Raw genomic sequence first — 22899 nt, 5'->3', positions numbered from 1 at the left:
ATTAATTAAAGTGTTGATTAAAGGCACTACAGTGAGCCTCACTCGGTGTCTGTCAGTCTCACAGCGTTATCAACACAAACTCACAGGTTCTTCACCGTCTTACCTGCCAGGACTTTATCTGAGTGAGACAGATGTATGACATGTGGTTTAAAAAAGAATTCTGTAGCTAACATCCCCCTTTGAGTTCGTTCTGCGATATCACTTTTATTATCACTATCAACTGTGGCTTAGAAAAAGTTATATCTCGTCTAAAGACTGGACGATGATCCTGATGATGATGATAATATGTGTAATTGGGTTTATTTAACTGGATTCATATCTTTCCATTATAAACTGTAGAGTAGTGAACTCTCAAAGTAAAAAACAATAAGAAAACAATAAATTTTATATTGCTGATTTATTCATTAACTAAACATTAACATTAACTTTTTTCATTCTTTCCCTCTGATTTTCTCCAATTCCATCCCGGAGACAGTGACGGTTATAATGCACACACTTTGTCCTCTGTGTCACACACAAGCTCATGCCTGTGATTGGCTAAGTTCACTGTGATTGACAGTGGAGAGAAGATATGCCCCTCCCACTTACAGGTCTCTGCCGCATCTTTGGGAATCAAACTCAAAGTGTGAATGATTTTCTGGAGAATGTAATTTACTTTTCTGCTAATTTGTTGCTCAGATGCGTAATAACTTTCTGTCGTTAATATTATGTATAAAGTCTTAAATCCGACATCAACTAAAAGTTTTCAGTAGCTGAAATGTCAGTGCATTGCTAATATCTAATAGCTAGTATGCAACGTTAGCTTAAAGTAAAACACACACACTGAAAGATTTTAGCTCATGTTAATGAACCTGAAACATTCTTCGTGACAGAAGTGATGCAGGTCAGAGCTAACTCTAACCCTAACTCTACCCCTAACTCTAACCCTAACCCTAAACACCAACCCTTATCCTAACCCTAACTCTAACCCTAACCCTAACTCTAACCCTAATCCTCCAGCAAGACTCAGAGAGAGTCAACACAGGGGAACCAACACTGGGGGAGCCAATACAGGGGGAGGTAAATCGAGAGGAGGAACAAGTGATGACTGGGTGTAGAGAAAGGAAAACCATATCATTAAGAAAAGCCCGTTCTGAGTCCTCACTCTCTCGACCCTCCTTCTCCTTGACTCCCCTTGAAAGAAGATCCAGGGAGGGATTGGAGCCCCAGATGGACACTCAGGGAATGGGGAATCATCAGATTCCTACAAGACATCCGAATACCACTAGAAAAAATGTGGATTGGACTCTTGAGGTTAAAAAACCTGTTCTGTTCAACTGGGACTCCAATCTATCCAGAATCCCATATTTTACTGACAAAAACATTCAGATAGGCAGCTACTCAGGGGCAAACTTTTTACATATAGCTCGGGTCTTACAAAAACTGACCCCTAATCAGAACACACAAAAGGTGATCCTATCAGTAGGAATCAATAATAGGGAACAATTATTTAAGAGCACCACTAAAAAACAGCTACAGGAATGTTTGAGAGCAGCCGCAGAAGTTTTTCCTAATGCCACCATTTACACTCCTCTGTTGAACTATTCGGACGTCTTACCCAAACGTCAACAAGAGAATATCAAAAAGTTAAATGCTTACCTACTTACACATGCCAATACATTACAGGAACTTCACCCACTTAGATTCAAAGTGAACCCTAGGGACCCGATTCATTGGACGTCACAAACAGCTTTACAGATGTTGACCCACTGGCTGGATCAGTTAAACTTCTAGGAGCAGTGAAGTGCAGTGGGGTGGAGAGTAGAACGCACACCAATATTCTTAATATGTCAAAAACTTTTTTCTCACAGGACCGCAGGGGGAGCTGCTCAGTAAGAGCCTGACCTTCATTCCAGCACCACGGGGTATGGACCTGGGGGAGCTCGGGAGGGACATCCATGCTTACAACAGGAAGCTTAAGATTTTAGATTATTTTCAATATGAATCACTTGCAGAACGGTTACAATTTATAGATAAGTCCAAGTGGGAACCGGACACCGAACAGCTTAGCCTTCCTATTAAACAGTTGATAAACAGGAATAGGAGAATCACGGATCGCCTTACAGATTTTTCCAGAGATCAACTAGATAATTTTACTCCGGCAGAACGTAAAGCTTTAAAAGAATTGCAAAACAACAAAGACATAGTTATCAAACTGGCAGATAAAGGCTCGGTGATTGTTATTTTGGACAAACAGCAGTATTTACTTGAAGCACATAGACAACTTAACAATACTAATCAATACATTCCAGTTCCATATTCATGGAATCATTTTTATGATCTATTTTTTTCGATCTGTACACACCCTCTTCATTTTCCTTTACTCTATCCTGACTCGCCTTTACTAAGTTCCCTCTTATAAATTTACTTTAGTCTTTTTGTTTTCTTCACCTTCATTTTCCCCAAATAATTTTGGAATTCCCTACCCCAGCTTGGCCTCTTCCCTTCAACCCCTAACTGATACCCCTAACCTTAACCCCTAATCTTACCCCCTACTTCAACCCCTAAACTTAACCCCCAACCTTGACCCCAACCCCAATCCCTAACCTCAATCCCCAACCCCAACCCCTAACCTTAACCCCTAACCTTAACCCCTAACCCCAACCCCTAACCTTGACCCCTAACCCCGACCCCTAACCTTGACCCCTAACAAACAAACCCCCCCCCCAATCTTCTTGTCTTCATTCTCCCTTAACCCTCCGAGATCATTTAATTGTTGTTGGGTTTGAAACACACAACATAAGGTTTACACAAAATAAATTCTTTCCTTTTAATAAAACTACCAAATAGGGCGGCTGTGACTCTTACATTTTCACATTTTCCTATCCATTATATTTAAGGTTGCTGGTCTGTTTCTTTTTCTTTTTTCTTTTTTAACCATTTTAAAGACAGTCTTTTACTTTATTCATATTTGGGTTTAATTTTATAATTAAATTCATGTTTTTATCTTTTGTCATTCATGTTATTTATTATTGTTTTGATCTCTTAAAGAAAGTCTTATGGGCTCTTTTCTTTTTTTAGAATAAGATCCTCCTTCCTCAGCTTTTAGAGTCTAACGAAAAAGAATACAGTGTGCCAGTGCCCAAAAGAGTATTTAATTAATGTTATTAAAATCTTTGCTTTTCTAACCTAACCCTAAACCTAACCATAACCCTAACTCTAACCCTAACCCTAACCCTAAACCCCAACCCTTATCCTAACCCTAACACTAACCCATCATGTACCAGGGGACTCGAGTCCACACAAAAGATTACTAATGTGAAATGGAGGAAAGGGGGCGGGGTTACAAAACCAATTCTTATTGGAGAGTTCAAAACACCTACAAACTGTCAATCACATAATCAGCCAAGGGAATATGAGTAACTCTGAACATGATGCTAACACCAGCATATTTCATAGCCGTGATAGTGGGAATATTTTTGGTAGTGAAAATTCAGCAGGACTGGATTTAAAAGTTTTCAGTGCTTATGTATGGAAGTGTTTCAGGGGCAGAGCTACATGCAAGATCAATTTGTGATGTCAAAACACTACAGCATCAACAGCTTCGGGCTAATCACAGGCACCTGGATACATTATCCTGAGGAATGATATGATAAAGCTAATCAACTTGCTAACTTGCTAACGTGTTAGTTTTAGCAATGAAGAGATAATGAAGAGATTCTGAAGGGATAGCAGTTGTTATGCTGTTGTTGAAATATTCAGACTAATGTGCACTAGTTTACTAGATGCTAGCCAACCCAAATAATCAATTTACATAAAAATTAACATATTCATAGATTCTGTTTTTATTTATAATGGTGTTGTGATGTTCCTCAGACACTTTATGGACAATTTATTAACAACGTATTAGGATCTTCATCGTGCAGGTTACAAAAAGCTGTTTTTATTTATTTATTTATTTATCCAGCTGAGTGTCGATGAAACACGTGAACTCTCTCAGGAGCGTGAGAGCGTGATGTGACGGAGAGCGAAAGCTATAAACAGCATCAGTGAAATCTTTAACGCAGACGTTCCTCATCAGTAGGATCATGCAGTAAAGTACAGGAGGAACATGATGAGCCTGATCCACACTCTGTTCCTGCTGCTGCTCTCCTGCAAAACCTGCCACCTTCACCAGGTAGGAAACTCGGACCTTACTTTCTGTTGGTTTTGCTCTTTGTAGTAATATATGCGCAAAAATTAAACACTTCAGTCCACTGGCTGGTGAACCTCTCATCTTTATTTCATTCCCAGGTTTCAGTATTAAACTCTCAGATTTAATTCTATAATAAACGTTTACTCCTGAAATCATGTTATCTGTTTAATTATTAAGATTAATTAATTTGATTAATTAAGCTGGATTATAACTATTATAAACTATGACTCTGTGTGTGTGTGTGTGTGTGTGTGTGTCTGTGTGTGTGTGTTACAGGACAGTTTAGGACGAGAGGTGAGACAATATAATAATATGGATGATGACAGCTTCATTGGCCTCATGGGTAAAAGGAGTGTCGGTAAGTAAAAGCAGTAAATTCATCGTTTATTTACTCATTTATTCACTTGACCATTATCTGTTCATTTTAGGGCTTTATCTGTCCATTATAGGGCTTTATCTGTCCGTTCTAGGGCTGTATCTGTCCATTTTAAGGCTTTATCTGTCCATTTTAAAGCTTTATCTGTCCATTCTGGGGCTTTATCTGTTCATTCTGGGGCTTTATCTGTCCATTATAGGGCTTTATCTGTCCATTTAGGGCTTTATCTGTCCATTCTAGGGTGGCTTTATCTGTCCATTTTAGGGCTTTATCTGGCTATTCTGGGGCTTTATCTGTCCATTTTTGGGCTTTATCTGTCCATTTTTGGGCTTTATCTGTCAATTTTAAGGCTTTATCTGTCCATTTTAGGGCTTTATCTGTCCATTTTAGGGCTTTATCTGTCCATTTTAAGGGTTTATCTGTCCATTCTGGGGCTTTATCTGTTCATTCTGGGGCTTTATCTGTCCATTATAGGGCTTTATCTGTCCATTTAGGGCTTTATCTGTCCATTATAGGGCTTTATCTGTCCATTTTAAGGCTTTATCTGTCCGTTCTGGGGCTTTATCTGTCCATTTTAAGGCTTTATCTGTACATTCTGGGGCTTTATCTGTCCATTATAGGGCTTTAACCTGTCTTGTGTTTAGTTTTTCATCCTTTGTGTCACTGTGCTGCAGAACTGAACTGTTTAAATTGGCGGCGTCTGATTGGTGTTTAATAATTGTAACTGGTTATCACAAATTAATTGTGCAGAATTTATTCAATATTCACTGTGTTGGACACTGAGGGACGTCGCACCTGAATTCTGATCAGTCTGTTCCTCCTCCACAGGTCTGACTGCAGATCTGCCACTGAAACGTAGGTGTTTCTGTCCTGTGTAAATATCTGAAATCTTTTATTTAATGGTTAAAAATGAGTAATGTTGAAAATGTTCTGCATCTGCAGGAGACATGAGCGACGTGTTTGTCGGTCTGTTCGGCCGCAGAAACGCAGACTCAGGTGAGTTAAAGAGAAGATAAAAGATTAGAAAAAAGGATTGAGATGAAACACAAAAAGACAGTTCTAAAAATGTTCTGCAGAAATTCTGAAAAAGTTCCTCTAAAGTTCCTGTGTGTGTTTCCAGATCTCACTGAGTGGAATCGAGAGATAAGAGGCTTCAGAAAGAAGCCAAGACTGATGTGAGTGTCAGTGTTCATAGAGCTACACAACCCCTGAATAAGCCTTTCATTACAGCTGACATGAACCTTAATAAATATTCATAAAGGCTTATTTTAAAGGTGGAGTTTGCATGTTCTCCCCGTGCCTCGTGGGTTTCCTCCCCCGGTCCAAAGACATGCATGATAGGTTGATTGGCATCTCTGGAAAATTGTCTGTAGTGTGTGATTGTGTGAGTGAATGAGAGTGTGTGTGTGCCCTGTGATGGGTTGGCACTCCGTCCAGGGTGTATCCTGCCTTGATGCCCGATGACGCCTGAGTTAGGCACAGGCGCCCCGTGACCCGAGGTAGTTCAGATAAGTGGTAGAAGATGAGTGAGAGAGTGAGAGTGATTAGATTTAATGATTCACTAAAATAACAAAGTAATGTATGTGTTATAACACCTTTATGTCAACAAACATTTACATCACTTGACTTGATGAATCAAAATGGGCAAGTCTCCTTACATCAGCCCGTATGTGGAATAAGGCTTTATTAATGTTCATGTAGGCTTATGTCAGGTGGCATGAAGGCTCATTAAGATGTCATATGTGCCATGTGCCATAAGCCTTATTCAAAAAAATACATATTGAAACCCTACAGAAACTTTAGAGTGAAAATGTCGTTTAATGACTTTTTTTATCCACAAATTTAAGGGTTTCAGCTGAAGCTCCGTCTCGTTGAGGTTAATGACGATGTGGAACACGAGAGCAATGGTTCTGATATTTTGTGTGAAGATTAAACCCGGATGTTCTGGAAGAAGTGGAGTTTATTTTCATGTCATGTTTTTCTTAGCGTGTTTTTATTTGTAATCGATTTTTTATGTTGTGCAACTAAGAAATATCGACATTATAAGGCCATAAAGTCACTGCATCATTTCACACCTCTATAGGTTTAGGAAAGACGCTTCACCAAAGATCCAGTTCAAAAATATTGGAACACAATTTAGCTATGATGACAAATGATGGCCTGTTAAAGTATGTATACAAATCAATCATCTTATATTTAAATTGGTCTCATTCCACAGGGACTCGGTTCTGCTCTTCGGCCGGTTCCTGTTTCTTTGTTATAGAAATAAAATGTAAAAACACTTATTCCTTGGGACCCGTCCTGTTATTTTAAATGAAGGGTGCCAATACTTATTAGGGTGTGGGGTAGTTCAAACTACTGATTTATTAAGCAGCTGATTAACTGGTTTCCTCATAAATAAAACAAAAGCACAACCTCTTGCATGCAAAAGTATTGGCACACCAGTCATTAAAGTCCAGTGAAACCCTGGAGAAGGACCAGCACCTTCTCAACCTTTCAGCTTATTATTGTTTTATAAATGTCACATTTGTTTCATTAAAAAGGAGGGAAAAGAAAATGTTATGGTAAAATACGTCTTTATTAAATATTATGTAACTCCGTGATTTTCATTCTGAATCTATAAATAGACTGCTGTAAATTTACTGTACAGATCTTTTTTCCTCTCTCACTCACTCACTCACTCTCTCTCTCACACACACCCACACACGCTAGTTATACAAAAATATTAATACAGAGTGATAAAACCTTAACTTTACTCCCGTTTTCATGAAAGCCAGAAGATCAAAACTCAGCATTTCAGCACAGCGGTGTTCTTAAAAAAAAAACAATAAACTAACAAACAAAACTACAATGATTATGCAAACAGTACAAAAGACTTTGAGGAGAACGTAATAACCTTTAGAAAAATAAAATAAACACTCTGTGCTACTGTGTACTGACTGTACTCATCATCACCACTCAGTATCACCCATTTGGTTTCCATAGCAATAAAATGAATCACTTCAAGGTTAATTGGGAGTCAGAGTACGTATACTAATCACGCCTTAATGTCTTGGGTACGATGTGTTCATTACAAAGTTCTCAGAGTTTTCATCCTCCTCCATCACGGTCACAAACTAGATTTGTTTTTAAACACCGGACCTAATCTCTTAACACGTCTACACCAAACTCACTGTAACTGACAGATGATGCGTCGTCATGATGTGTTCAGTTAAACGTGTCCCAGATGTAACAACCGTGTGATCTGTGAGTGATGGATGGTGTAGAGATGTGACAGAAATGTCAGGAGCTTTAAAATAGGCCTAAAATTGACCAGATCTCATTTTATACTGTTTTATACCAGCAGCAAGTTAAAAGATTAAAATGATAAAATCTATACAAACACTTTGGGGAAGATTGTCCACTCACACCTGACACCTGAGAGGGGGTGTGGCCAAGAAGGGGTGTGGCCGATAATGGGGTGTGGCTGAGAAGGGGGTGTGGCTTACAGCAAAGTATTCACATATTTTTAAACGTATTATTCTATTAATTACTAAACCTTTAACACTTCTATTAAAATAAATAAAAAGCAGTACAGAGATGTTTTCACTCCTCTCTCCAAATCTATCGTTTCACCACATGCTACCCATGCAGAAGAGAAGATTAGCATGACTGTGCACGTTTCATCTGCAGGAAATGAAGTTTAATGAGGGGTAGAGAAGCAGAGCAGGAGCAGGAGCACAGGTTCAGTAGGTTCGCTTCTTCCACCTGCTCAGATGATCACAGTAATATAACACTGTAACAACATGCCACGATCCTGTTACGCTCATGACAGCAGCTCGAGCACCTCGACTAGCTCCGGTCATCCTGCAAGTGCTGATGGGGATCGAAAAGATCCAAAACTCTCTGTATAATAATGGATAATAACACGGAATAAACATGAACACAAAAAACACATTAAACTCACAGGAAAACACCAGAGAAACAAAGACACATGACTATTCATGGATCCCAGTCACCAAGCTAAACAATCTCTGACTCCACTTAGCTAGTTTGCTCACTGCTAGTTCACAATCATCGGAATGCGTTTGGACGTTACTATGACAACCACGACAGCTTACCCTCCGTCTCATACATTAGCTGAATGAGATAAAGCCTGTGTTTTAAGGAGTCTGGCTCGAAGTCATCGGTGGATAACTTTGTGACATCACAACCTGAGCTCATGTGTAACATCACCCACAAGATCTAATTTAAATAGACACAAAGGAAAGGAATGTGACTGGGGAGTGTGTTCGTTTGGGCTAAAAGGTTAAGAAGGCATTGTGGATGAGCCTACATATAACTGAGACCCAGACACACACAGACATACACACTCATTCAAACAAACACACACACACACACCTGGAGAGGCACTATACATATTTAAGCTGTCAGCATTCAGTCCACATTTTTAAAGTAAAGGTAACTTCATTAATACCAGAATCATGGTACCCAAACACCCCCACCTCTAAATTAAAACAGAAAACACTCAAATAATTTTAGGATTCCAGAATCCCCTCAAAAAAAGGTGTTCAGATGTTGTTGTGTTCAGGTTCAGGTTGCTTCTCTGCCTCCTGTATCTTGGCGTCGTGTTTGTCCTCCTGCTGAGAGGACGGGACGGGGTTGGGCTCCGGGGGCTGGTAGCGGTAACGATACCCGAAGGCACGCAGGTGGTAGGTGTAATACTCCAGCAGGTACATCATCTGAGCATCCACATAGTGGAAGGACACGGCCAGGTCTGAGCAGCATTGAGGACCCTGCAAATAAAAACAGAAACAAAAAGAACAAAAAGAATCAGAATAAAGGAGTGACAAAAAGGAATTTTGTGTTCTTTGTTCTGGGAAAACACAAAAGAAAAAAAAACTGGCAGAGCAGGAAATGTGTATTCAGAAAAACAGGTTTCTTATACCACACTCCTGTGTGTTTGTGTGTGTGTGAGTAAGTGAGTGAGTGAATGCGTGTCTGCGTCAGTGTGGTGTGGTGTGGTGTTCGTGTCTGCATCAGTGTGGTGTGGTGTTCGTGTCTGCGTCAGTGTGGCGTGGTGTGGTGTTCGTGTCTGCGTCAGTGTGGTGTGGTGTTCGTGTCTGCGTCAGTGTGGCGTGGTGTTTGTGTCTGCGTCAGTGTGGTGTGGTGTTTGTGTCTGCGTCAGTGTGGTGTGGTGTTTGTGTCTGCGTGAGTGTGGCATGGTGTTTGTGTCTGCGTCAGTGTGGTGTGGTGTTTGTGTCTGCGTCAGTGTGGTGTGGTGTTCGTGTCTGCGTCAGTGTGGTGTGGTGTTTGTGTCTGCGTCAGTGTGGTGTGGTGTTTGTGTCTGCGTCAGTGTGGTGTGGTGTTTGTGTCTGCGTGAGTGTGGCATGGTGTTTGTGTCTGCGTCAGTGTGGTGTGGTGTTTGTGTCTGCGTCAGTGTGGTGTGGTGTTTGTGTCTGCGTCAGTGTGGTGTGGTGTTTGTGTCTGCGTCAGTGTGGTGTGGTGTTCGTGTCTGCGTCAGTGTGGTGTGGTGTTTGTGTCTGCGTCAGTGTGGTGTGGTGTTTGTGTCTGCGTGAGTGTGGCATGGTGTTTGTGTCTGCGTCAGTGTGGTGTGGTGTTCGTGTCTGCGTCAGTGTGGTGTGGTGTTCGTGTCTGCGTCAGTGTGGTGTGGTGTTTGTGTCTGCGTCAGTGTGGTGTGGTGTTTGTGTCTGCGTCAGTGTGGTGTGGTGTTTGTGTCTGCGTCAGTGTGGTGTGGTGTTTGTGTCTGCGTCAGTGTGGCGTGGTGTTTGTGTCTGCGTCAGTGTGGTGTTTGTGTCTGCGTCAGTGTGGTGTGGTGTTTGTGTCTGCGTCAGTGTGGTGTTTGTGTCTGCGTCAGTGTGGTGTGGTGTTTGTGTCTGCATCAGTGTGGTGTGGTGTTTGTGTCTGCGTCAGTGTGGTGTGGTGTTTGTGTCTGCGTCAGTGTGGTGTGGTGTTTGTGTCTGCGTCAGTGTGGCGTGGTGTTTGTGTCTGCGTCAGTGTGGTGTTTGTGTCTGCGTCAGTGTGGTGTGGTGTTTGTGTCTGCATCAGTGTGGTGTGGTGTTTGTGTCTGCGTCAGTGTGGTGTGGTGTTTGTGTCTGCGTCAGTGTGGTGTGGTGTTTGTGTCTGCATCAGTGTGGCGTGGTGTTTGTGTGTGTGGTTTTCACCTCGACTATAGGGTAGTAGCAGTAGTTCCAGTACCAAAAGCTCTTGGGAAACTTGGCAGTGAGGTGCTGTTCCGGGACAAATGGATGGAACGTCTCTCTCTGGAGCGTGTCTCGGGAATCTCCGGCAGCCACACCCACTTTTTCCATGCACTGTCCCAGGGCGAGGTCCTCCACAGAGGATGTGTGAGTGCACGTTTTGGTGCGAAAGCCCTCCACAAACCTCTTGAGTGCCTCACGGCTCAGCACGTATCCGGCACCGCCGCTCATGTAGCCCTGCTTCATATAGGGCTTGAAACGGCGTCCGAAGTACACAGGCTCGTCTGGCGAGTGGTTGGCCAGCACCCAGCGTAGGTTGTCCACCACAGTGTATGTGTCGTCGTCGGCTTTGAGGAACCAGTCGGCTTCGGTACCGTGCTTCTCCATGACATAGTGGAAGGCCTTGATGGTCTTCCAGTACAGCTGGTCACGGCCCTCCTTGGTGTTGAGTCCAACAGTGGGGAAGTCCGGGTCGTCGACTGAGCTCATGAACACCACGATGTTACAGTGACGACTCCACGTGGCCTTCACGTGACGAGCTTTTTTCTCCAGGTTGTTGGGACCCGTCATCACCCAACACAGTATACGGACACGGTTGTACAGGGAATCCGACAGGCTGCTGTCCTCACCTACAGCAGCAACAGACAGGTGTGTTGGTGTATTCAGGATCATAAACATCGAGAGGCAGCGTAACGGTACGACTTCAATTCTACCCACAAACGTAGCTTTTATCTGTATGTATTTATCCATATTATTTCATTTGTTCATATGAAGCAATGTTTGATTCCTCCTATTTTATTGACACTTCACTCCCATTACACACTTGTATATATAATTTGGTATTTAATAATTTAGATAAACTTGATGTGTGTAGATTTCTAATGACTAATGCGCTAACTCAACAGACTACTATAAAAAGTAAACAGGTTAGCAGGATTAGTGGCAGGATGTGTACACTGTGTACACTGTGGGTAAACAGAACTAGGGCAGAGTCCAGAGCATGGTGTTCTGGGACAAGTATACCCAAAGAGAACATGTGGTTCAGGAGGCAAATGAGAATTCCTGGTGTGGTTACCGATGTGGTGCGGGTGGTTGAGGTTAAACAGCGCAGACCTCTCCTTCCTCCAGTTCTTGCGCTCTTCCTCCAGCCTCCTCAGGGCCGTGTCATCGGATTGTGGATAAAAGTTCTGCGAGTACCACCCCCGCTGCAGGATCATGTAAAGAGAACATGTGCCCACCAGGAAGCCGAAGTAGAAGGAGGAGCGAGTGCAGAGCCCTTTCATCTGGAACATTTTCACCATTTTCACCACACGCTGACTGAAACACAACAAAACTACAAGGTCACAAACCTCACAGATTCTGTGACTCACACACAAAATATATTTCACTTTCTTCTTAATTAAAGGTGCGGTCTCCGTTGTTTGAAAGCCAACGTTGACATTTGAACTCACCAAAAAAAACACGCCCCTAACCCAAATGGGTCCCACCCCTGTATCGATAGCTCCGCCCACACATACATACGTAACCCAGGCAACTAACAGAAAGAAATGTGTCTTTATCATAGCTGAAGGGAAGAACAATACGATTGTAGATAAACAAACAAGCAAAAATGACACACAAACATAATCATGTAAAGGACAAAGACATATATTAGTTCTGTGTAACAAAACAAAACCAACGTTACTCACCTATCGAGAAGGAAAAAAGCGCCTCGGCGTCTTAAGTAAAGTTGGTCACATATTCACAGATTGGAGTTTCCCGAGTCAATAACTCCTGAGCTAAACACTGTTACTACACAAAACACGGTTGTAGCTGCGTCTCTACATTACTACGATAGAAAAGAGGTGTTATTTGTGTAGTAACAGCGTTTAGCTCAGGAGTTATTGACTCAGGAAACTCCAATCTGTGAATATGTGACCAACTTCCTGCTCCTTCAGTTCTCTCCAGCGCTGGAAAGCTGATCCTATATTAACACGTCCTACTTCTTACCTTATCGTAAGTCTTTCTTCTCTTTCTTTCTTTGTTTTTATCCTCCATGTCAATGTTAAAACCGCTTTCTGCTAATGTCACACATGCGCACTGAACACTCTCTCCGCCCATATTGACAAGACACGCCCCTTTCTGCTCATTGGCTACACGTTTGTTTTGATTTTTGTTTTGTTTGTCGTCCTGACTCATTTCTCAAACAACAGAGACCCCACCTTTAATTAGTCCATTAATCACGGTGACACACGGCAGACTTCATTTAATAAATGAAATGTACATGAATTATTTATATGTAAAATGTTACAACATTAAAATTACAATTGCAAAATTGCCACAAATCAGTTCGCATCGTAGCAGAATGCGTGTTAGTTAAAAAGAGGACAAGAGTCGCAACCCTAAAAGATTTTTTAGGTGATTGTTAAAACTGTTAAACATAATATTCATTAAAACAGAGAAACAAAGTGCTACTAATGAAAACATCCAAATTGAAGCTTCAGGTGAAATATGAATTTTAATTTCGACAGGAACGCACATTATTTAGGCCATCCTTAAAAATATTTTTGTTTGCAGTAACAGTAAAAAAAAAAAAAAAAGGGTCGGTAGGTAGGTCTATTTTTTTTTTTCAAGTTTCAATGTAAAAAAAAGTACAATTTTGGTGACGGTGATTACGTAGGTATGACTTTAAACAAATTAGCATATTGTGACGTCACTGACTGGGTCTTCAACCCCTGCATTCGGGCGCATTGTTACAAACCTCATTGTTTATCATTGTTTATCACAGCCATCATTACCAATCGTGAACTGTTGACTCTGACAGTGAATGACAGGATGAGACGAAGCGAACGCACAGGCCGTAGTGTGACATCCGTTAACCAACAGTGTAAACATAGATCACAGGTTTTTATTTAAAAGAAAGAACGTAGCCTTTGTTAGTATGTAGGCCTGGGAAATTTATATATTTACAATACTTACTAAAATATAATTCATATTATTTTATTGCTTTTGTATTAGTTGTTTGGAGAGTAAAAAAAAATATTGGTCGATCTTAATGCAAATTTACAACCGGCAAGTCGGTCGGACTTAAAGCGAAAAAATAAAAAATAAATTTGAGTCGGTCCTAAATTGACAGAGTCGGTCGGGTTACGGCAAACAAGAATATTTTTACGGACGGCCTTATCCTAAATTAAATAAAGGTAAAGCACACACACCCACACACACTATTATACAGTACAAATATTACACATAACTTCCTGCTTAAAGTAATCTGATTCCTATCAGTAAGAGAACACAAAAATGAGAACAGGTTTAAACAATCAGTAAACACTAAAATGGTAGCTGTGAGAGAACAACAACTATTTACAGATTAGGAATTAAACTAAACTTTGTATAATATACAGAAAAAATACAACATACTTCAGAAAGACTGTGGGATCAGCTCTAATTAGCATAAACTCTAATTAGCATAAACTCTTGCTTGGTCTTTGGCACCAAACTAAGATTAAGCTTTGTTGAAGAACAAGTCAGATGACTGATTAGATTTAGTGGGAACATGACACCATGACGCCAATAACTGACACCATGACGATGACTACAGAGCTCCACAAATCTACTGACAATGAAATTAATGTCCAAGTGATAAATAATGGACAGAGCTTAAGACAGAGCGTTAGGGTGTACTAACTTCTGTGGTATACCTCATCTACAATACACCACGAGTTAAACATATAAAGACAGAATGGAGTAAATAGAAATGATTAAATGTTTATTATTTTACCGCTCGTTTGATGATCAGTGAAGCTCCACATCCATCTCACACAAGCTCCTTCAACCAGAAACAGAAGCTTCCTCAGACCTAAAACCTGCTGTGGAAGTCCAGCAAAACATCATCGAGTGAATATTGCAGCTGAGTTTATAAATAATAATAATGATTATAAAACACTCCAACTTCAGTATTTCACCTCAGTGTCCAACACCTCAGTGTCCAACACCTCAGTGTCCAACACCTCAGTGTCCAACACCTCAGTGTCCGACACCTCAATGTCCAACACCTGTGTCTCACTTCAGTATCTCACCTCAGTGTCCAATAACAGTGTCTCACCTCAGTGTCTAATCTCAGTGTCCGATAACAGTGTCTCATCTCAGTGTCCAATAACTCAGTATCTCACCTCAGTGTCCAATAACTCAGTATCTCACCTCAGTGTCCAATAACTCAGTATCTCACCTCAGTGTCCAATAACTCAGTATCTCACCTCAGTGTCCAATAACTCAGTATCTCACCTCAGTGTCCAATAACTCAGTATCTCACCTCAGTGTCCAATAACTCAGTATCTCACCTCAGTGTCCAATAACTCAGTATCTCACCTCAGTGTCCAACACCTGTGTCTCACTTCAGTATCTCACCTCAGTGTCCAATAACAGTGTCTCACCTCAGTGTCTCATCTCAGTGTCCAATAACTCAGTATCTCACCTCAGTGTCCAATAACTCAGTATCTCACCTCAATGTCTCACCTCAGTGTCCGATAACAGTGTCTCATCTCAGTGTCCAATAACTCAGTATCTCACCTCAGTGTCTCACTTCAGTATCTCACCTCAGTGTCCAATCTCAGTGTCTCACCTCAGTGTCCGATAACAGTGTCTCACCTCAGTGTCCAATCTCAGTGTCTCACCTGTGTCCAATCTCAGTGTCCAATCTGTGTTTCACCTCAGTGTCCAATCTCAGTGTATCCCCTCAGTGTCCAATAACTCAGTGTCTCACCTCAGTGTCCAGCACCTCAGCGTCCAATAACAGTGTGTCCCCTCAGTGTCTCAGTGTCCAACCGTCCGTCAGCCGTTAGCACAAAATTAGCTTTCCTAGTTAGAAAAAGCGTCTGGATTTAGGATATAAACTGCGCGTGGAAAAGACGCCACACGTCACCATAGCGACGCTTTTACATCGTAAAGTAACTGTTAAGAAAAGTACTAAGACTGTTATAATAATAATAATAAGTAGTAATAAAAACTTCCGTAAGTTCCGTCTAACAGCTCGCTCGCGAAAACGCACAACTTCAACATCAACTTCAACAGCGAATGCCGCCTGAGAGAAAGCATAGATATCTACACTAGATGTCGCCTTGTATACGGCAGTACGTTGGAACGAAGGCGTCAACTGAGCCGCCATCTTGGTACGGGGGACCCCCCTCTTCTTAATGCATTAGCGTCAATGTAGGCAAAGAAATAAAATCACCATAAATCGTCATGAATGTCATTGTCTAGTTTTTTTTTTGTTCGTTCCAAATGTCAGACATGTATTTATCATTAAGTCCAGAGAAAATTTAAGGTTTTGATATTAAGATAATCTACTTTTTCACAATATAATACATAGTGCTAGTAGGTGTAAGTTTATTACTTACATTCTTCCACTTGAGTAAACTTCATATGAACAATCACTACTTACCTTATAGTCTACTGCATGTAACACTGCTACAATGGTGTGATTATACGTGTTCATGTTCATAAAAATTTTTTTTATTAACATAAGATAAAAAAAATCCAAACCCTTTTCAGACATAATGTCATTAAATAAGTCTTTAAGTGAAGTAAGTTGATAAAAGATCATTCTGCTTGTGTTAAGTCCAGGACAATCTAATAAAATATGTTTGACAGATACGGGAATCTTACAGAACATACATAAAGTTGGGTCTGTACCGTACAAAGATGGCGGCGGTTTTGACGCATTTTTAGGACCCCAATGCGACATCTAGTGTATAGATATCTATGAGAGAAACAGGAAAATCCTACGTCAGAGCGCTGATGCGCATGCGCCAGAGCGCTAGGATTGGCCGAGTACACAAGGGGGCTTGGCCACACGATTGAAAGCTATATTCACATTTAACACATTCAGGTATCACATTAAACACAAACAGCTCAGATGGAGAAGTCTGGAGAGTCGCATGAAGACATGTTAGGAGACACTTAAACACAGGAGGAAGTGGTGGAAGCATGATGTCCATCATTACTCCAGGCTGCTCATCAGCACTGGTTCTCCTGTGAAGCAGGATGTCCATCATTACTCCAAGCTGCTCATCAGCACTGGTTCTCCTGTGAAGCAGGATGTCCATCATTACTCCAAGCTGCTCATCAGCACTGGTTCTACTGTGAAGCATGATGTCCATCATTACTCCAGGCTGCTCATCAGCACTGGTTCTCCTGTGAAGCAGGATGTCCATCATTACTCCAAGCTGCTCATCAGCACTGGTTCTACTGTGAAGCAGGATGTCCATCATTACTCCAAGCTGCTCATCAGCACCGGTCCTACTGTGAAGCAGGATGTCCATCATTACTCCAAGCTGCTCATCAGCACCGGTCCTACTGTGAAGCACGGTGGTTGGAGCATCACGCTCAGAGTTCACGCTCATGTTCATGGTGGTTTCTGTGACTGAAATCCTCATCCACTCAGAGAGAAAGAGGACATAATATCCCACTTTTTGGCTACAAAACATTTGTAATTATAAGTCTTTAATAATCTCACGTCATTTAGCATTTAACCATTTTACAAGCGTCAGAGAAACGTGATTGTATAACAAGGAGCCAACAGTGTTTTCTTTAGTGAAATAAAAACAAAACCTCATGTGTTTAATGCACCAGAAATCTCTCGGACTCATAAAGAAAACCTTTACTAAAATGCTGTATCTCTCTCTCTCTCTCTCTCTCTCTCTCTCTCTCACACACACACACCTCATCTGTTGTGTCTGTAAACACTCAGAACATAACGATAACACTCCCTGTCTGAGGACATCGTGCTTGTTTGTACAACCAGGAGATAATAAAGGCTATTATACCATGAGCTGAAGAACACCGTGCTAATGTGACCATATACTTTAATAACTATTAATGTCATAACTATGTTTAAATAGATATCCTTTAAATTACCTTTTCCCCTCAGAGCAAACCATCGTTAATCATTTACATAAAAGTTTGTTGGCTTAGTAGTTAGCACGTTCTCCTCACACCTCCAGGGTTGGGGGTTCGATTCCCACCTCCACCTTGTGTGTGTGGAGTTTGCATGTTCTCCCCGTGCCTCGGGGGTTTCCTCCGGGTACTCCGGTTTCCTCCCCCGGTCCAAAGACATGCATGGTAGGTTGATTGGCATCTCTGGAAAATTGTCTGTAGTGTGTGATTGTGTGAGTGAATGAGAGTGTGTGTGTGTGTGCCCTGTGATGGGTTGGCACTCCGTCCAGGGTGTATCCTGCCTTGATGCCCGATGACGCCTGAGATAGGCACAGGCTCCCCGTGACCCGAGGTAGTTCGGATAAGTGGTAGAAGATGAGTGAATTTCTTTCAGTGTTACAAACTCTGTCCATTTCCTGTAATGATGTTCGGTGGAGTCTTGACAAAATGCAGGTGTAGCTCTCGTCACACTCCTCCATCCAAGGCGTTTTAGCGTTTTAGATCTGATTTTACACGTTTTTACTGTTTTTTAATCTTGTAATTTTGTGTAGATGTTCAGTTCAGAGCTCAGATTGTGACCTCTAACAAACATGTGGTGACGAATCATATTTCAGTCTTAAACTTATCTTCCCATAAAAGACAATATTATAGAATACTGTAGGTGGAGAAAACGTGAGACAGTGAGTGAGCCAATAAGAGAAGAGTTTATGGTTCCATGTCACAGAGCACTAATGTAAACACACTCAGTAATCTGCTCTGCTCTCCTCACATAACCGGGTCAGAAGTTCTTTGCGAGGTCATTCAGCAGACTGTGTTCCCAAACATCATCACATCCCCTTTTTATATTACTTTATCCAGCTCCTGTACGTTATCTCCAAGGTGAACATTCACAATGTTGCATTTTTATTTTTTTATTATTATTTAAAGTGCATTAACAGAACTCATCAAAAACTTGTGATTTATTTCCATCAAAAAAAAAAATAAAAACCCGTTATGATGCATGAAGAATCTGATGTCTGTGACCAAGCGGTAAAACTGAGGGGAATGAAAGAGTAAAGAAACAAATGGAGAGAGAGCAGGGGAGAGAGAGAGGGAGAGAGAGAGAGAGAGGGAGGGAGAGAGAGAGAGAGAGAGAGCGAGGGAGAGAGAGAGAGAGAGAGAGAGAGAGGGAGACAGAGAGGGAGAGAGAGAGAGAGAGAGAGAGAGAGAGAGAGAGCGCGAGAGAGAGAGAGAGGGAGACAGAGAGGGAGAGAGAGAGAGAGAGAGAGAGAGAGAGAGAGAGAGGGAGACAGAGAGAGAGAGAGAGAGAGAGAGAGAGAGAGAGAGAGAGAGAGAGAGAGAGAGAGAGAGGGAGAGAGAGAGAGAGAGAGAGAGAGAGAGAGATGGAGGGCTGTGTGTGTGTTTATTGTTCACCGATGTGTTATAGAAATTCTCAGTGCAGTCTGAGTCACATGTGGACGGCTGCTCCACAGTCCGATCACTGCATTTGTGTGTGTTCTCACGCTCTCTCACACACACACACACACACACACACACACACACACACACACACACACACACACACACACACACACACACACTCCTGTGATTCAGAAATCGAGCTCGTCGGACTCTCCAGTTCCTGTAGTCTGACTCTCGTCCTGTTTCTCTCCCCAAACAAACCTATAGTTGTTCTCCAGCTCCTGCTGTCGCTTCTGCTCTTTATACACTTCCTCTGTTCCCCCTGTCTGCTTGCACACACACACACACACACACACACACACACACACACACACACACACACACACACACACAGTGTGTAATAAGATACAGTCACAGAGCAGCTTTAAAATAATTCTGATGCAGATTTCTATTTAGATCCATATTTAATAGCCCTACTGACTGAACTGGAATAAATGGTACTTCAGAGAAAGGAGGTAATTAAAACGAGTGACCAATCACCACTGCACCAGTTCCTACACCACAATTCACACTACACCTCGTTCAACTTTTTCTTCACACACACACACACACACATACACACCCCTAGCGCCTAGGCATGATCTAATCAGTTTTACATTCCTTTCCTTTCTAGAATAATTTAAACATAAAACTGATGTAGAGAGCAGAGCTACCAGTTACACAGTCAAAGGCCCTGTAGGATAACAAGGATGAGTAGAACAATGATGCAATGAAGGGTGTGTGTGTGTGTGTGTGTGTGTGTGTGTGTGTGTGTGTGTGTTCCGTACCAACAGGTTTATGAGTAGCTCTCTAAAGGATTTGGTATCTTCCTCACTCAGCCACTGGTCTCCTGCCTCCTCCACTGATTTACGGGTCAAAATCTTCACTTCTATCTTTCCTAAATAAAATGTAAAAAAAAAAATCAGAGAAAATGGTAAACTTCACTTTCTCTCAACAAACCGTGAACACACACACACACACACACAATGTGAGGTAAAAGTAAAAGTGATACAGAGAAAGTGGAAGTGAATGAGATGTGATATGATGCATGACACACTGAAACCTTATTGGGTGCTCGTTAGAATATTAAGCCACGCCCACCGAGAGCTCTCAAACCCGTTATTATATATTATTTTTATTATTATTATATATATATATATATATATATATATATATATATATATATATATATATATATATATATATATTATTAGTAGTAGTATTAAATATTTTATTGTTTAGTGTTTTTAGTTTGAACGTGAATAAGACGTGTGTTTAATCAGCACAAGAACTGTTAGATTTACACAAAACACACCCAGCTGATGAAGATCCGCCACCAGAGAGAATAAACATACACCAGAAGTCCTGAGCTTCGGAGAATCCAAAGGTGTTTAATCAGTTAGTGAGGAAGAAGGAAAACACACACACACACACACACACACACACACACAGGCTCGGTCCTACCTTCAGCCTTGATGCCTGCTTTCTCGAGCTGCTCTTTGACCAGGTGGTGAATGTGCTGCCACTGGGGGTCGCTCTCGCCCAGCTCTCTCACCCTCACACCCCCCTCACCTCCATCGGCCACATCGTCTCCACCCACCTTATAATTAGTCACCCTGATCTTTACCTGTCCGCCATCACCGACCTCATCCTCTGAGGCCACACACACACACACACACACACACACACACACACAGGAGGGGAGGGGCATGTTACCCTAGCAACGATGGAACACTCACCACACCCGATTTTTATACTTTATTCTCGAGAGTTCTGTGTTATGATGTGAAGACTCGATGATGATGATGATGAAGAAGATGATGATGAGAACAAAACATAAGACCATGACAAAGTTTAGGTATAATGAGTGCAAACATTCTGACGTCCCACAAAACTAGGCACAAATTAATCTATTAATATATTAAACTTTTCTTTGTTTCGTTGTTTTTAATCTCCAGTGTTTCCATACATTTGTGCTACTATACTATTATTACAGTTATAAAACTGTGTGTGTGTGTGTATAAACATGTAGCACGACACACACACTCTCTCTCTCTCTCTCACACACACACACACACAAACACACACACACACACAGAGTAAGTTTATTTACCTGGCATCTTGGGGACGAGGCTGGGGTCACCTCTGGTGCCATCTTTTCCCCTCTCATCTGGAGTGTGTGTGTTTTTGTGTGTGTGCGTTTCCATGTCTGTGTGTGTATCTGTGTGTGATACGCCGTCCTGTTCAGTTTTGTCCTCCAGACGATCCAGCAGTTTACCGAGAGTGTTCTCTAAAGTCTGAGTGGCCTGAGAGCGATCAAACTCTCCTTTCAGACCCTCGTTCTCCAACTCCTGCTGTGCCTGACACACACACACACACACACACACACACACTCTACATTAGTAACCTTTATCCTGATAAATAAAAGTTGCTTGTTCTTTCTGAACAATGTGCTTGGGCTAATATCACACTGCCCTCTAGTGTTCATTGTGAAAAATGCAAAAAATGAATTAATATAACTGATCTGACTCACAATCTTGTGTGTTTATTTTAATTTGCTCTGCATCTGAGAGTCTTTATTCACTTTATAGAATTAACTTGATGATGATGATGATGATGAAGGCCACAGTACCTCTTCTATGATGTTGTCGAATTCTTTCTGCATCTCCTCTTTAATCTGGACGATTTTGGAGGCAGGTACTGAGAGGTCGCCCATCTCCTCTTCAAACTCCTTCAGCAACCGTTCATCTTCATCTCCGTCCTCCTCATCTTCCTTGTTCTTCTGCCCTCCCTCTTCCTCTTCCTCCTCGTCTGAGGTAGCCTGGCCTCTCCTGTTTCTCCCCTGAGCCTTTTGACCCTGGAATCACACCGAAGGCAGAACGAAGGAGCTTTATTTTGAGTGTAAAGGTCAGTGAACTGTAGTAACCCCAGTGAACAGCACTCACCTTCCTGTTACTGTCTCTGAGCTGCTGCATGAACTTCATCAGGTCTACAGGATCCGTCATGATCTTAAAGTTAAACTTCCCTTCTCCAAAAACTGCAATCACAAACACACTAATAAAACACTGAGTGATGAACTCTTTGATTAATTATTTACGTATGTGCTCATTTACATATTCACTTACTAATCGACCTATTAACTCAAGTAAGTAAATAGATATCTAAATGCATAATAATGTCTTTTTTAATTGCTCATTTGCTAACTGACATTTTTCCTTAATTACTAATTAAAGGTGGGGTCTCTGTTGTTTGAGAAATGCTTCAGAAAACTGCGTCGGGACGACAAACAAAACAAACAAAACTAACGTGTAGCCAATGAGCAGAAAGGGGCGTGTCTTGTGCATATGGGCGGAGAGAGTGTTCAGTGCGCATGTGTGACATTAGCAGAAAGCGGTTTTAACATTGACATGGAGGATAAAAACAAAGAAAGAAAGAGAAGAAAGTCTTACGATAAGGTAAGAAGTAGGACGTGTTAATATAGGATCAGCTTTCCAGCGCTGGAGAGAACTGAAGGAGCAGGAAGTTGGTCACATATTCACAGATTGGAGTTTCCTGAGTCAATAACTCCTGAGCTAAACACTGTTACTACACAAATAACACCTCTTTTCTATCGTAGTAATGTAGAGACGCAGCTACAACCGTGTTTTGTGTAGTAACAGTGTTTAGCTCAGGAGTTATTGACTCGGGAAACTCCAATCTGTGAATATGTGACCAACTTTACTTAAGACGCCGAGGCGCTTTTTTCCTTCTCGATAGGTGAGTAACGTTGGTTTTGTTTTGTTACACAGAACTAATAT

General features: G+C 41.5%; 3 protein-coding genes across 6 annotated transcripts in view; 1 reads left to right on the top strand and 2 right to left on the bottom strand.

Annotated features, from left to right (window-relative positions):
* Positions 1-4073: 4073 nt before the first annotated feature.
* tac3b (tachykinin precursor 3b) lies at positions 4074-5729 on the top strand. Its single transcript, XM_060867228.1, has 5 exons — positions 4074-4156; positions 4451-4532; positions 5379-5405; positions 5493-5546; positions 5671-5729. Exons 1-5 carry the CDS (start codon positions 4091-4093, stop codon positions 5727-5729), a joined length of 288 nt encoding a protein of 95 aa, XP_060723211.1. The 5' UTR covers positions 4074-4090.
* A 1380-nt stretch (positions 5730-7109) lies between these two features.
* Positions 7110-15811, bottom strand: c1galt1lb (core 1 synthase, glycoprotein-N-acetylgalactosamine 3-beta-galactosyltransferase 1, like b). 3 transcript variants are annotated; one of them, XM_060867338.1, is made up of 5 exons: positions 15403-15811; positions 14511-14598; positions 11826-12067; positions 10715-11379; positions 7110-9325 (listed from the first exon to the last, which is right to left on the bottom strand). In XM_060867338.1, exons 3-5 carry the CDS (start codon positions 12049-12051, stop codon positions 9101-9103), a joined length of 1116 nt encoding a protein of 371 aa, XP_060723321.1. In that variant the 5' UTR covers positions 12052-12067; positions 14511-14598; positions 15403-15811; the 3' UTR covers positions 7110-9100. The 3 variants fall into 3 exon arrangements, with proteins under 3 accessions (XP_060723321.1, XP_060723320.1, XP_060723322.1); XM_060867337.1 differs by having other exon boundaries at positions 15492-15811; XM_060867339.1 differs by lacking the exons at positions 14511-14598; positions 15403-15811 and adding an exon at positions 12439-12529.
* A 3099-nt stretch (positions 15812-18910) lies between these two features.
* os9 (OS9 endoplasmic reticulum lectin) overlaps positions 18911-22899 on the bottom strand; it is a 13295-nt gene continuing 9306 nt past the window's right edge. Inside the window, exons 10-15 of one of the 2 annotated variants that reach the window (XM_060867335.1) lie at positions 22048-22139; positions 21735-21959; positions 21216-21462; positions 20567-20755; positions 19891-20000; positions 18914-19389 (exon numbers count right to left, since the gene is read on the bottom strand). In XM_060867335.1, the coding sequence (XP_060723318.1) occupies positions 19252-19389; positions 19891-20000; positions 20567-20755; positions 21216-21462; positions 21735-21959; positions 22048-22139 (1001 nt within the window). In that variant the 3' untranslated portion in view covers positions 18914-19251. Of the gene's footprint in view, positions 19390-19890; positions 20001-20566; positions 20756-21215; positions 21463-21734; positions 21960-22047; positions 22140-22899 lie in introns of both variants that reach the window. The other variant, XM_060867336.1, reaches the window with a different exon arrangement.

Source organism: Tachysurus vachellii, chromosome 4 (assembly GCF_030014155.1).
Source record: "Tachysurus vachellii isolate PV-2020 chromosome 4, HZAU_Pvac_v1, whole genome shotgun sequence".
NCBI lineage: Eukaryota > Metazoa > Chordata > Actinopteri > Siluriformes > Bagridae > Tachysurus > Tachysurus vachellii.
This window is presented reverse-complemented; position numbering and strand designations above follow the sequence as displayed.

Bases quoted from the DNA above. Each gene is read 5' to 3' on its own strand.
- tac3b (XM_060867228.1), top strand. From the start codon at position 4,091: ATGATGAGCCTGATCCACACTCTGTTCCTGCTGCTGCTCTCCTGCAAA. The intron at 4,533-5,378 runs GTAAGTAAAAGC...CCTCCTCCACAG, and splicing joins CATGGGTAAAAGGAGTGTCG to GTCTGACTGCAGATCTGCCA. The intron at 5,547-5,670 runs GTGAGTTAAAGA...GTGTGTTTCCAG, and splicing joins CCGCAGAAACGCAGACTCAG to ATCTCACTGAGTGGAATCGA.
- c1galt1lb (XM_060867338.1), bottom strand. From the start codon at position 12,051: ATGGTGAAAATGTTCCAGATGAAAGGGCTCTGCACTCGCTCCTCCTTC. The intron at 11,380-11,825 runs GTAACCACACCA...TTGCTGCTGTAG, and splicing joins CAACCACCCGCACCACATCG to GTGAGGACAGCAGCCTGTCG. The intron at 9,326-10,714 runs GTGAAAACCACA...TTTTATTTGCAG, and splicing joins GCTACTACCCTATAGTCGAG to GGTCCTCAATGCTGCTCAGA.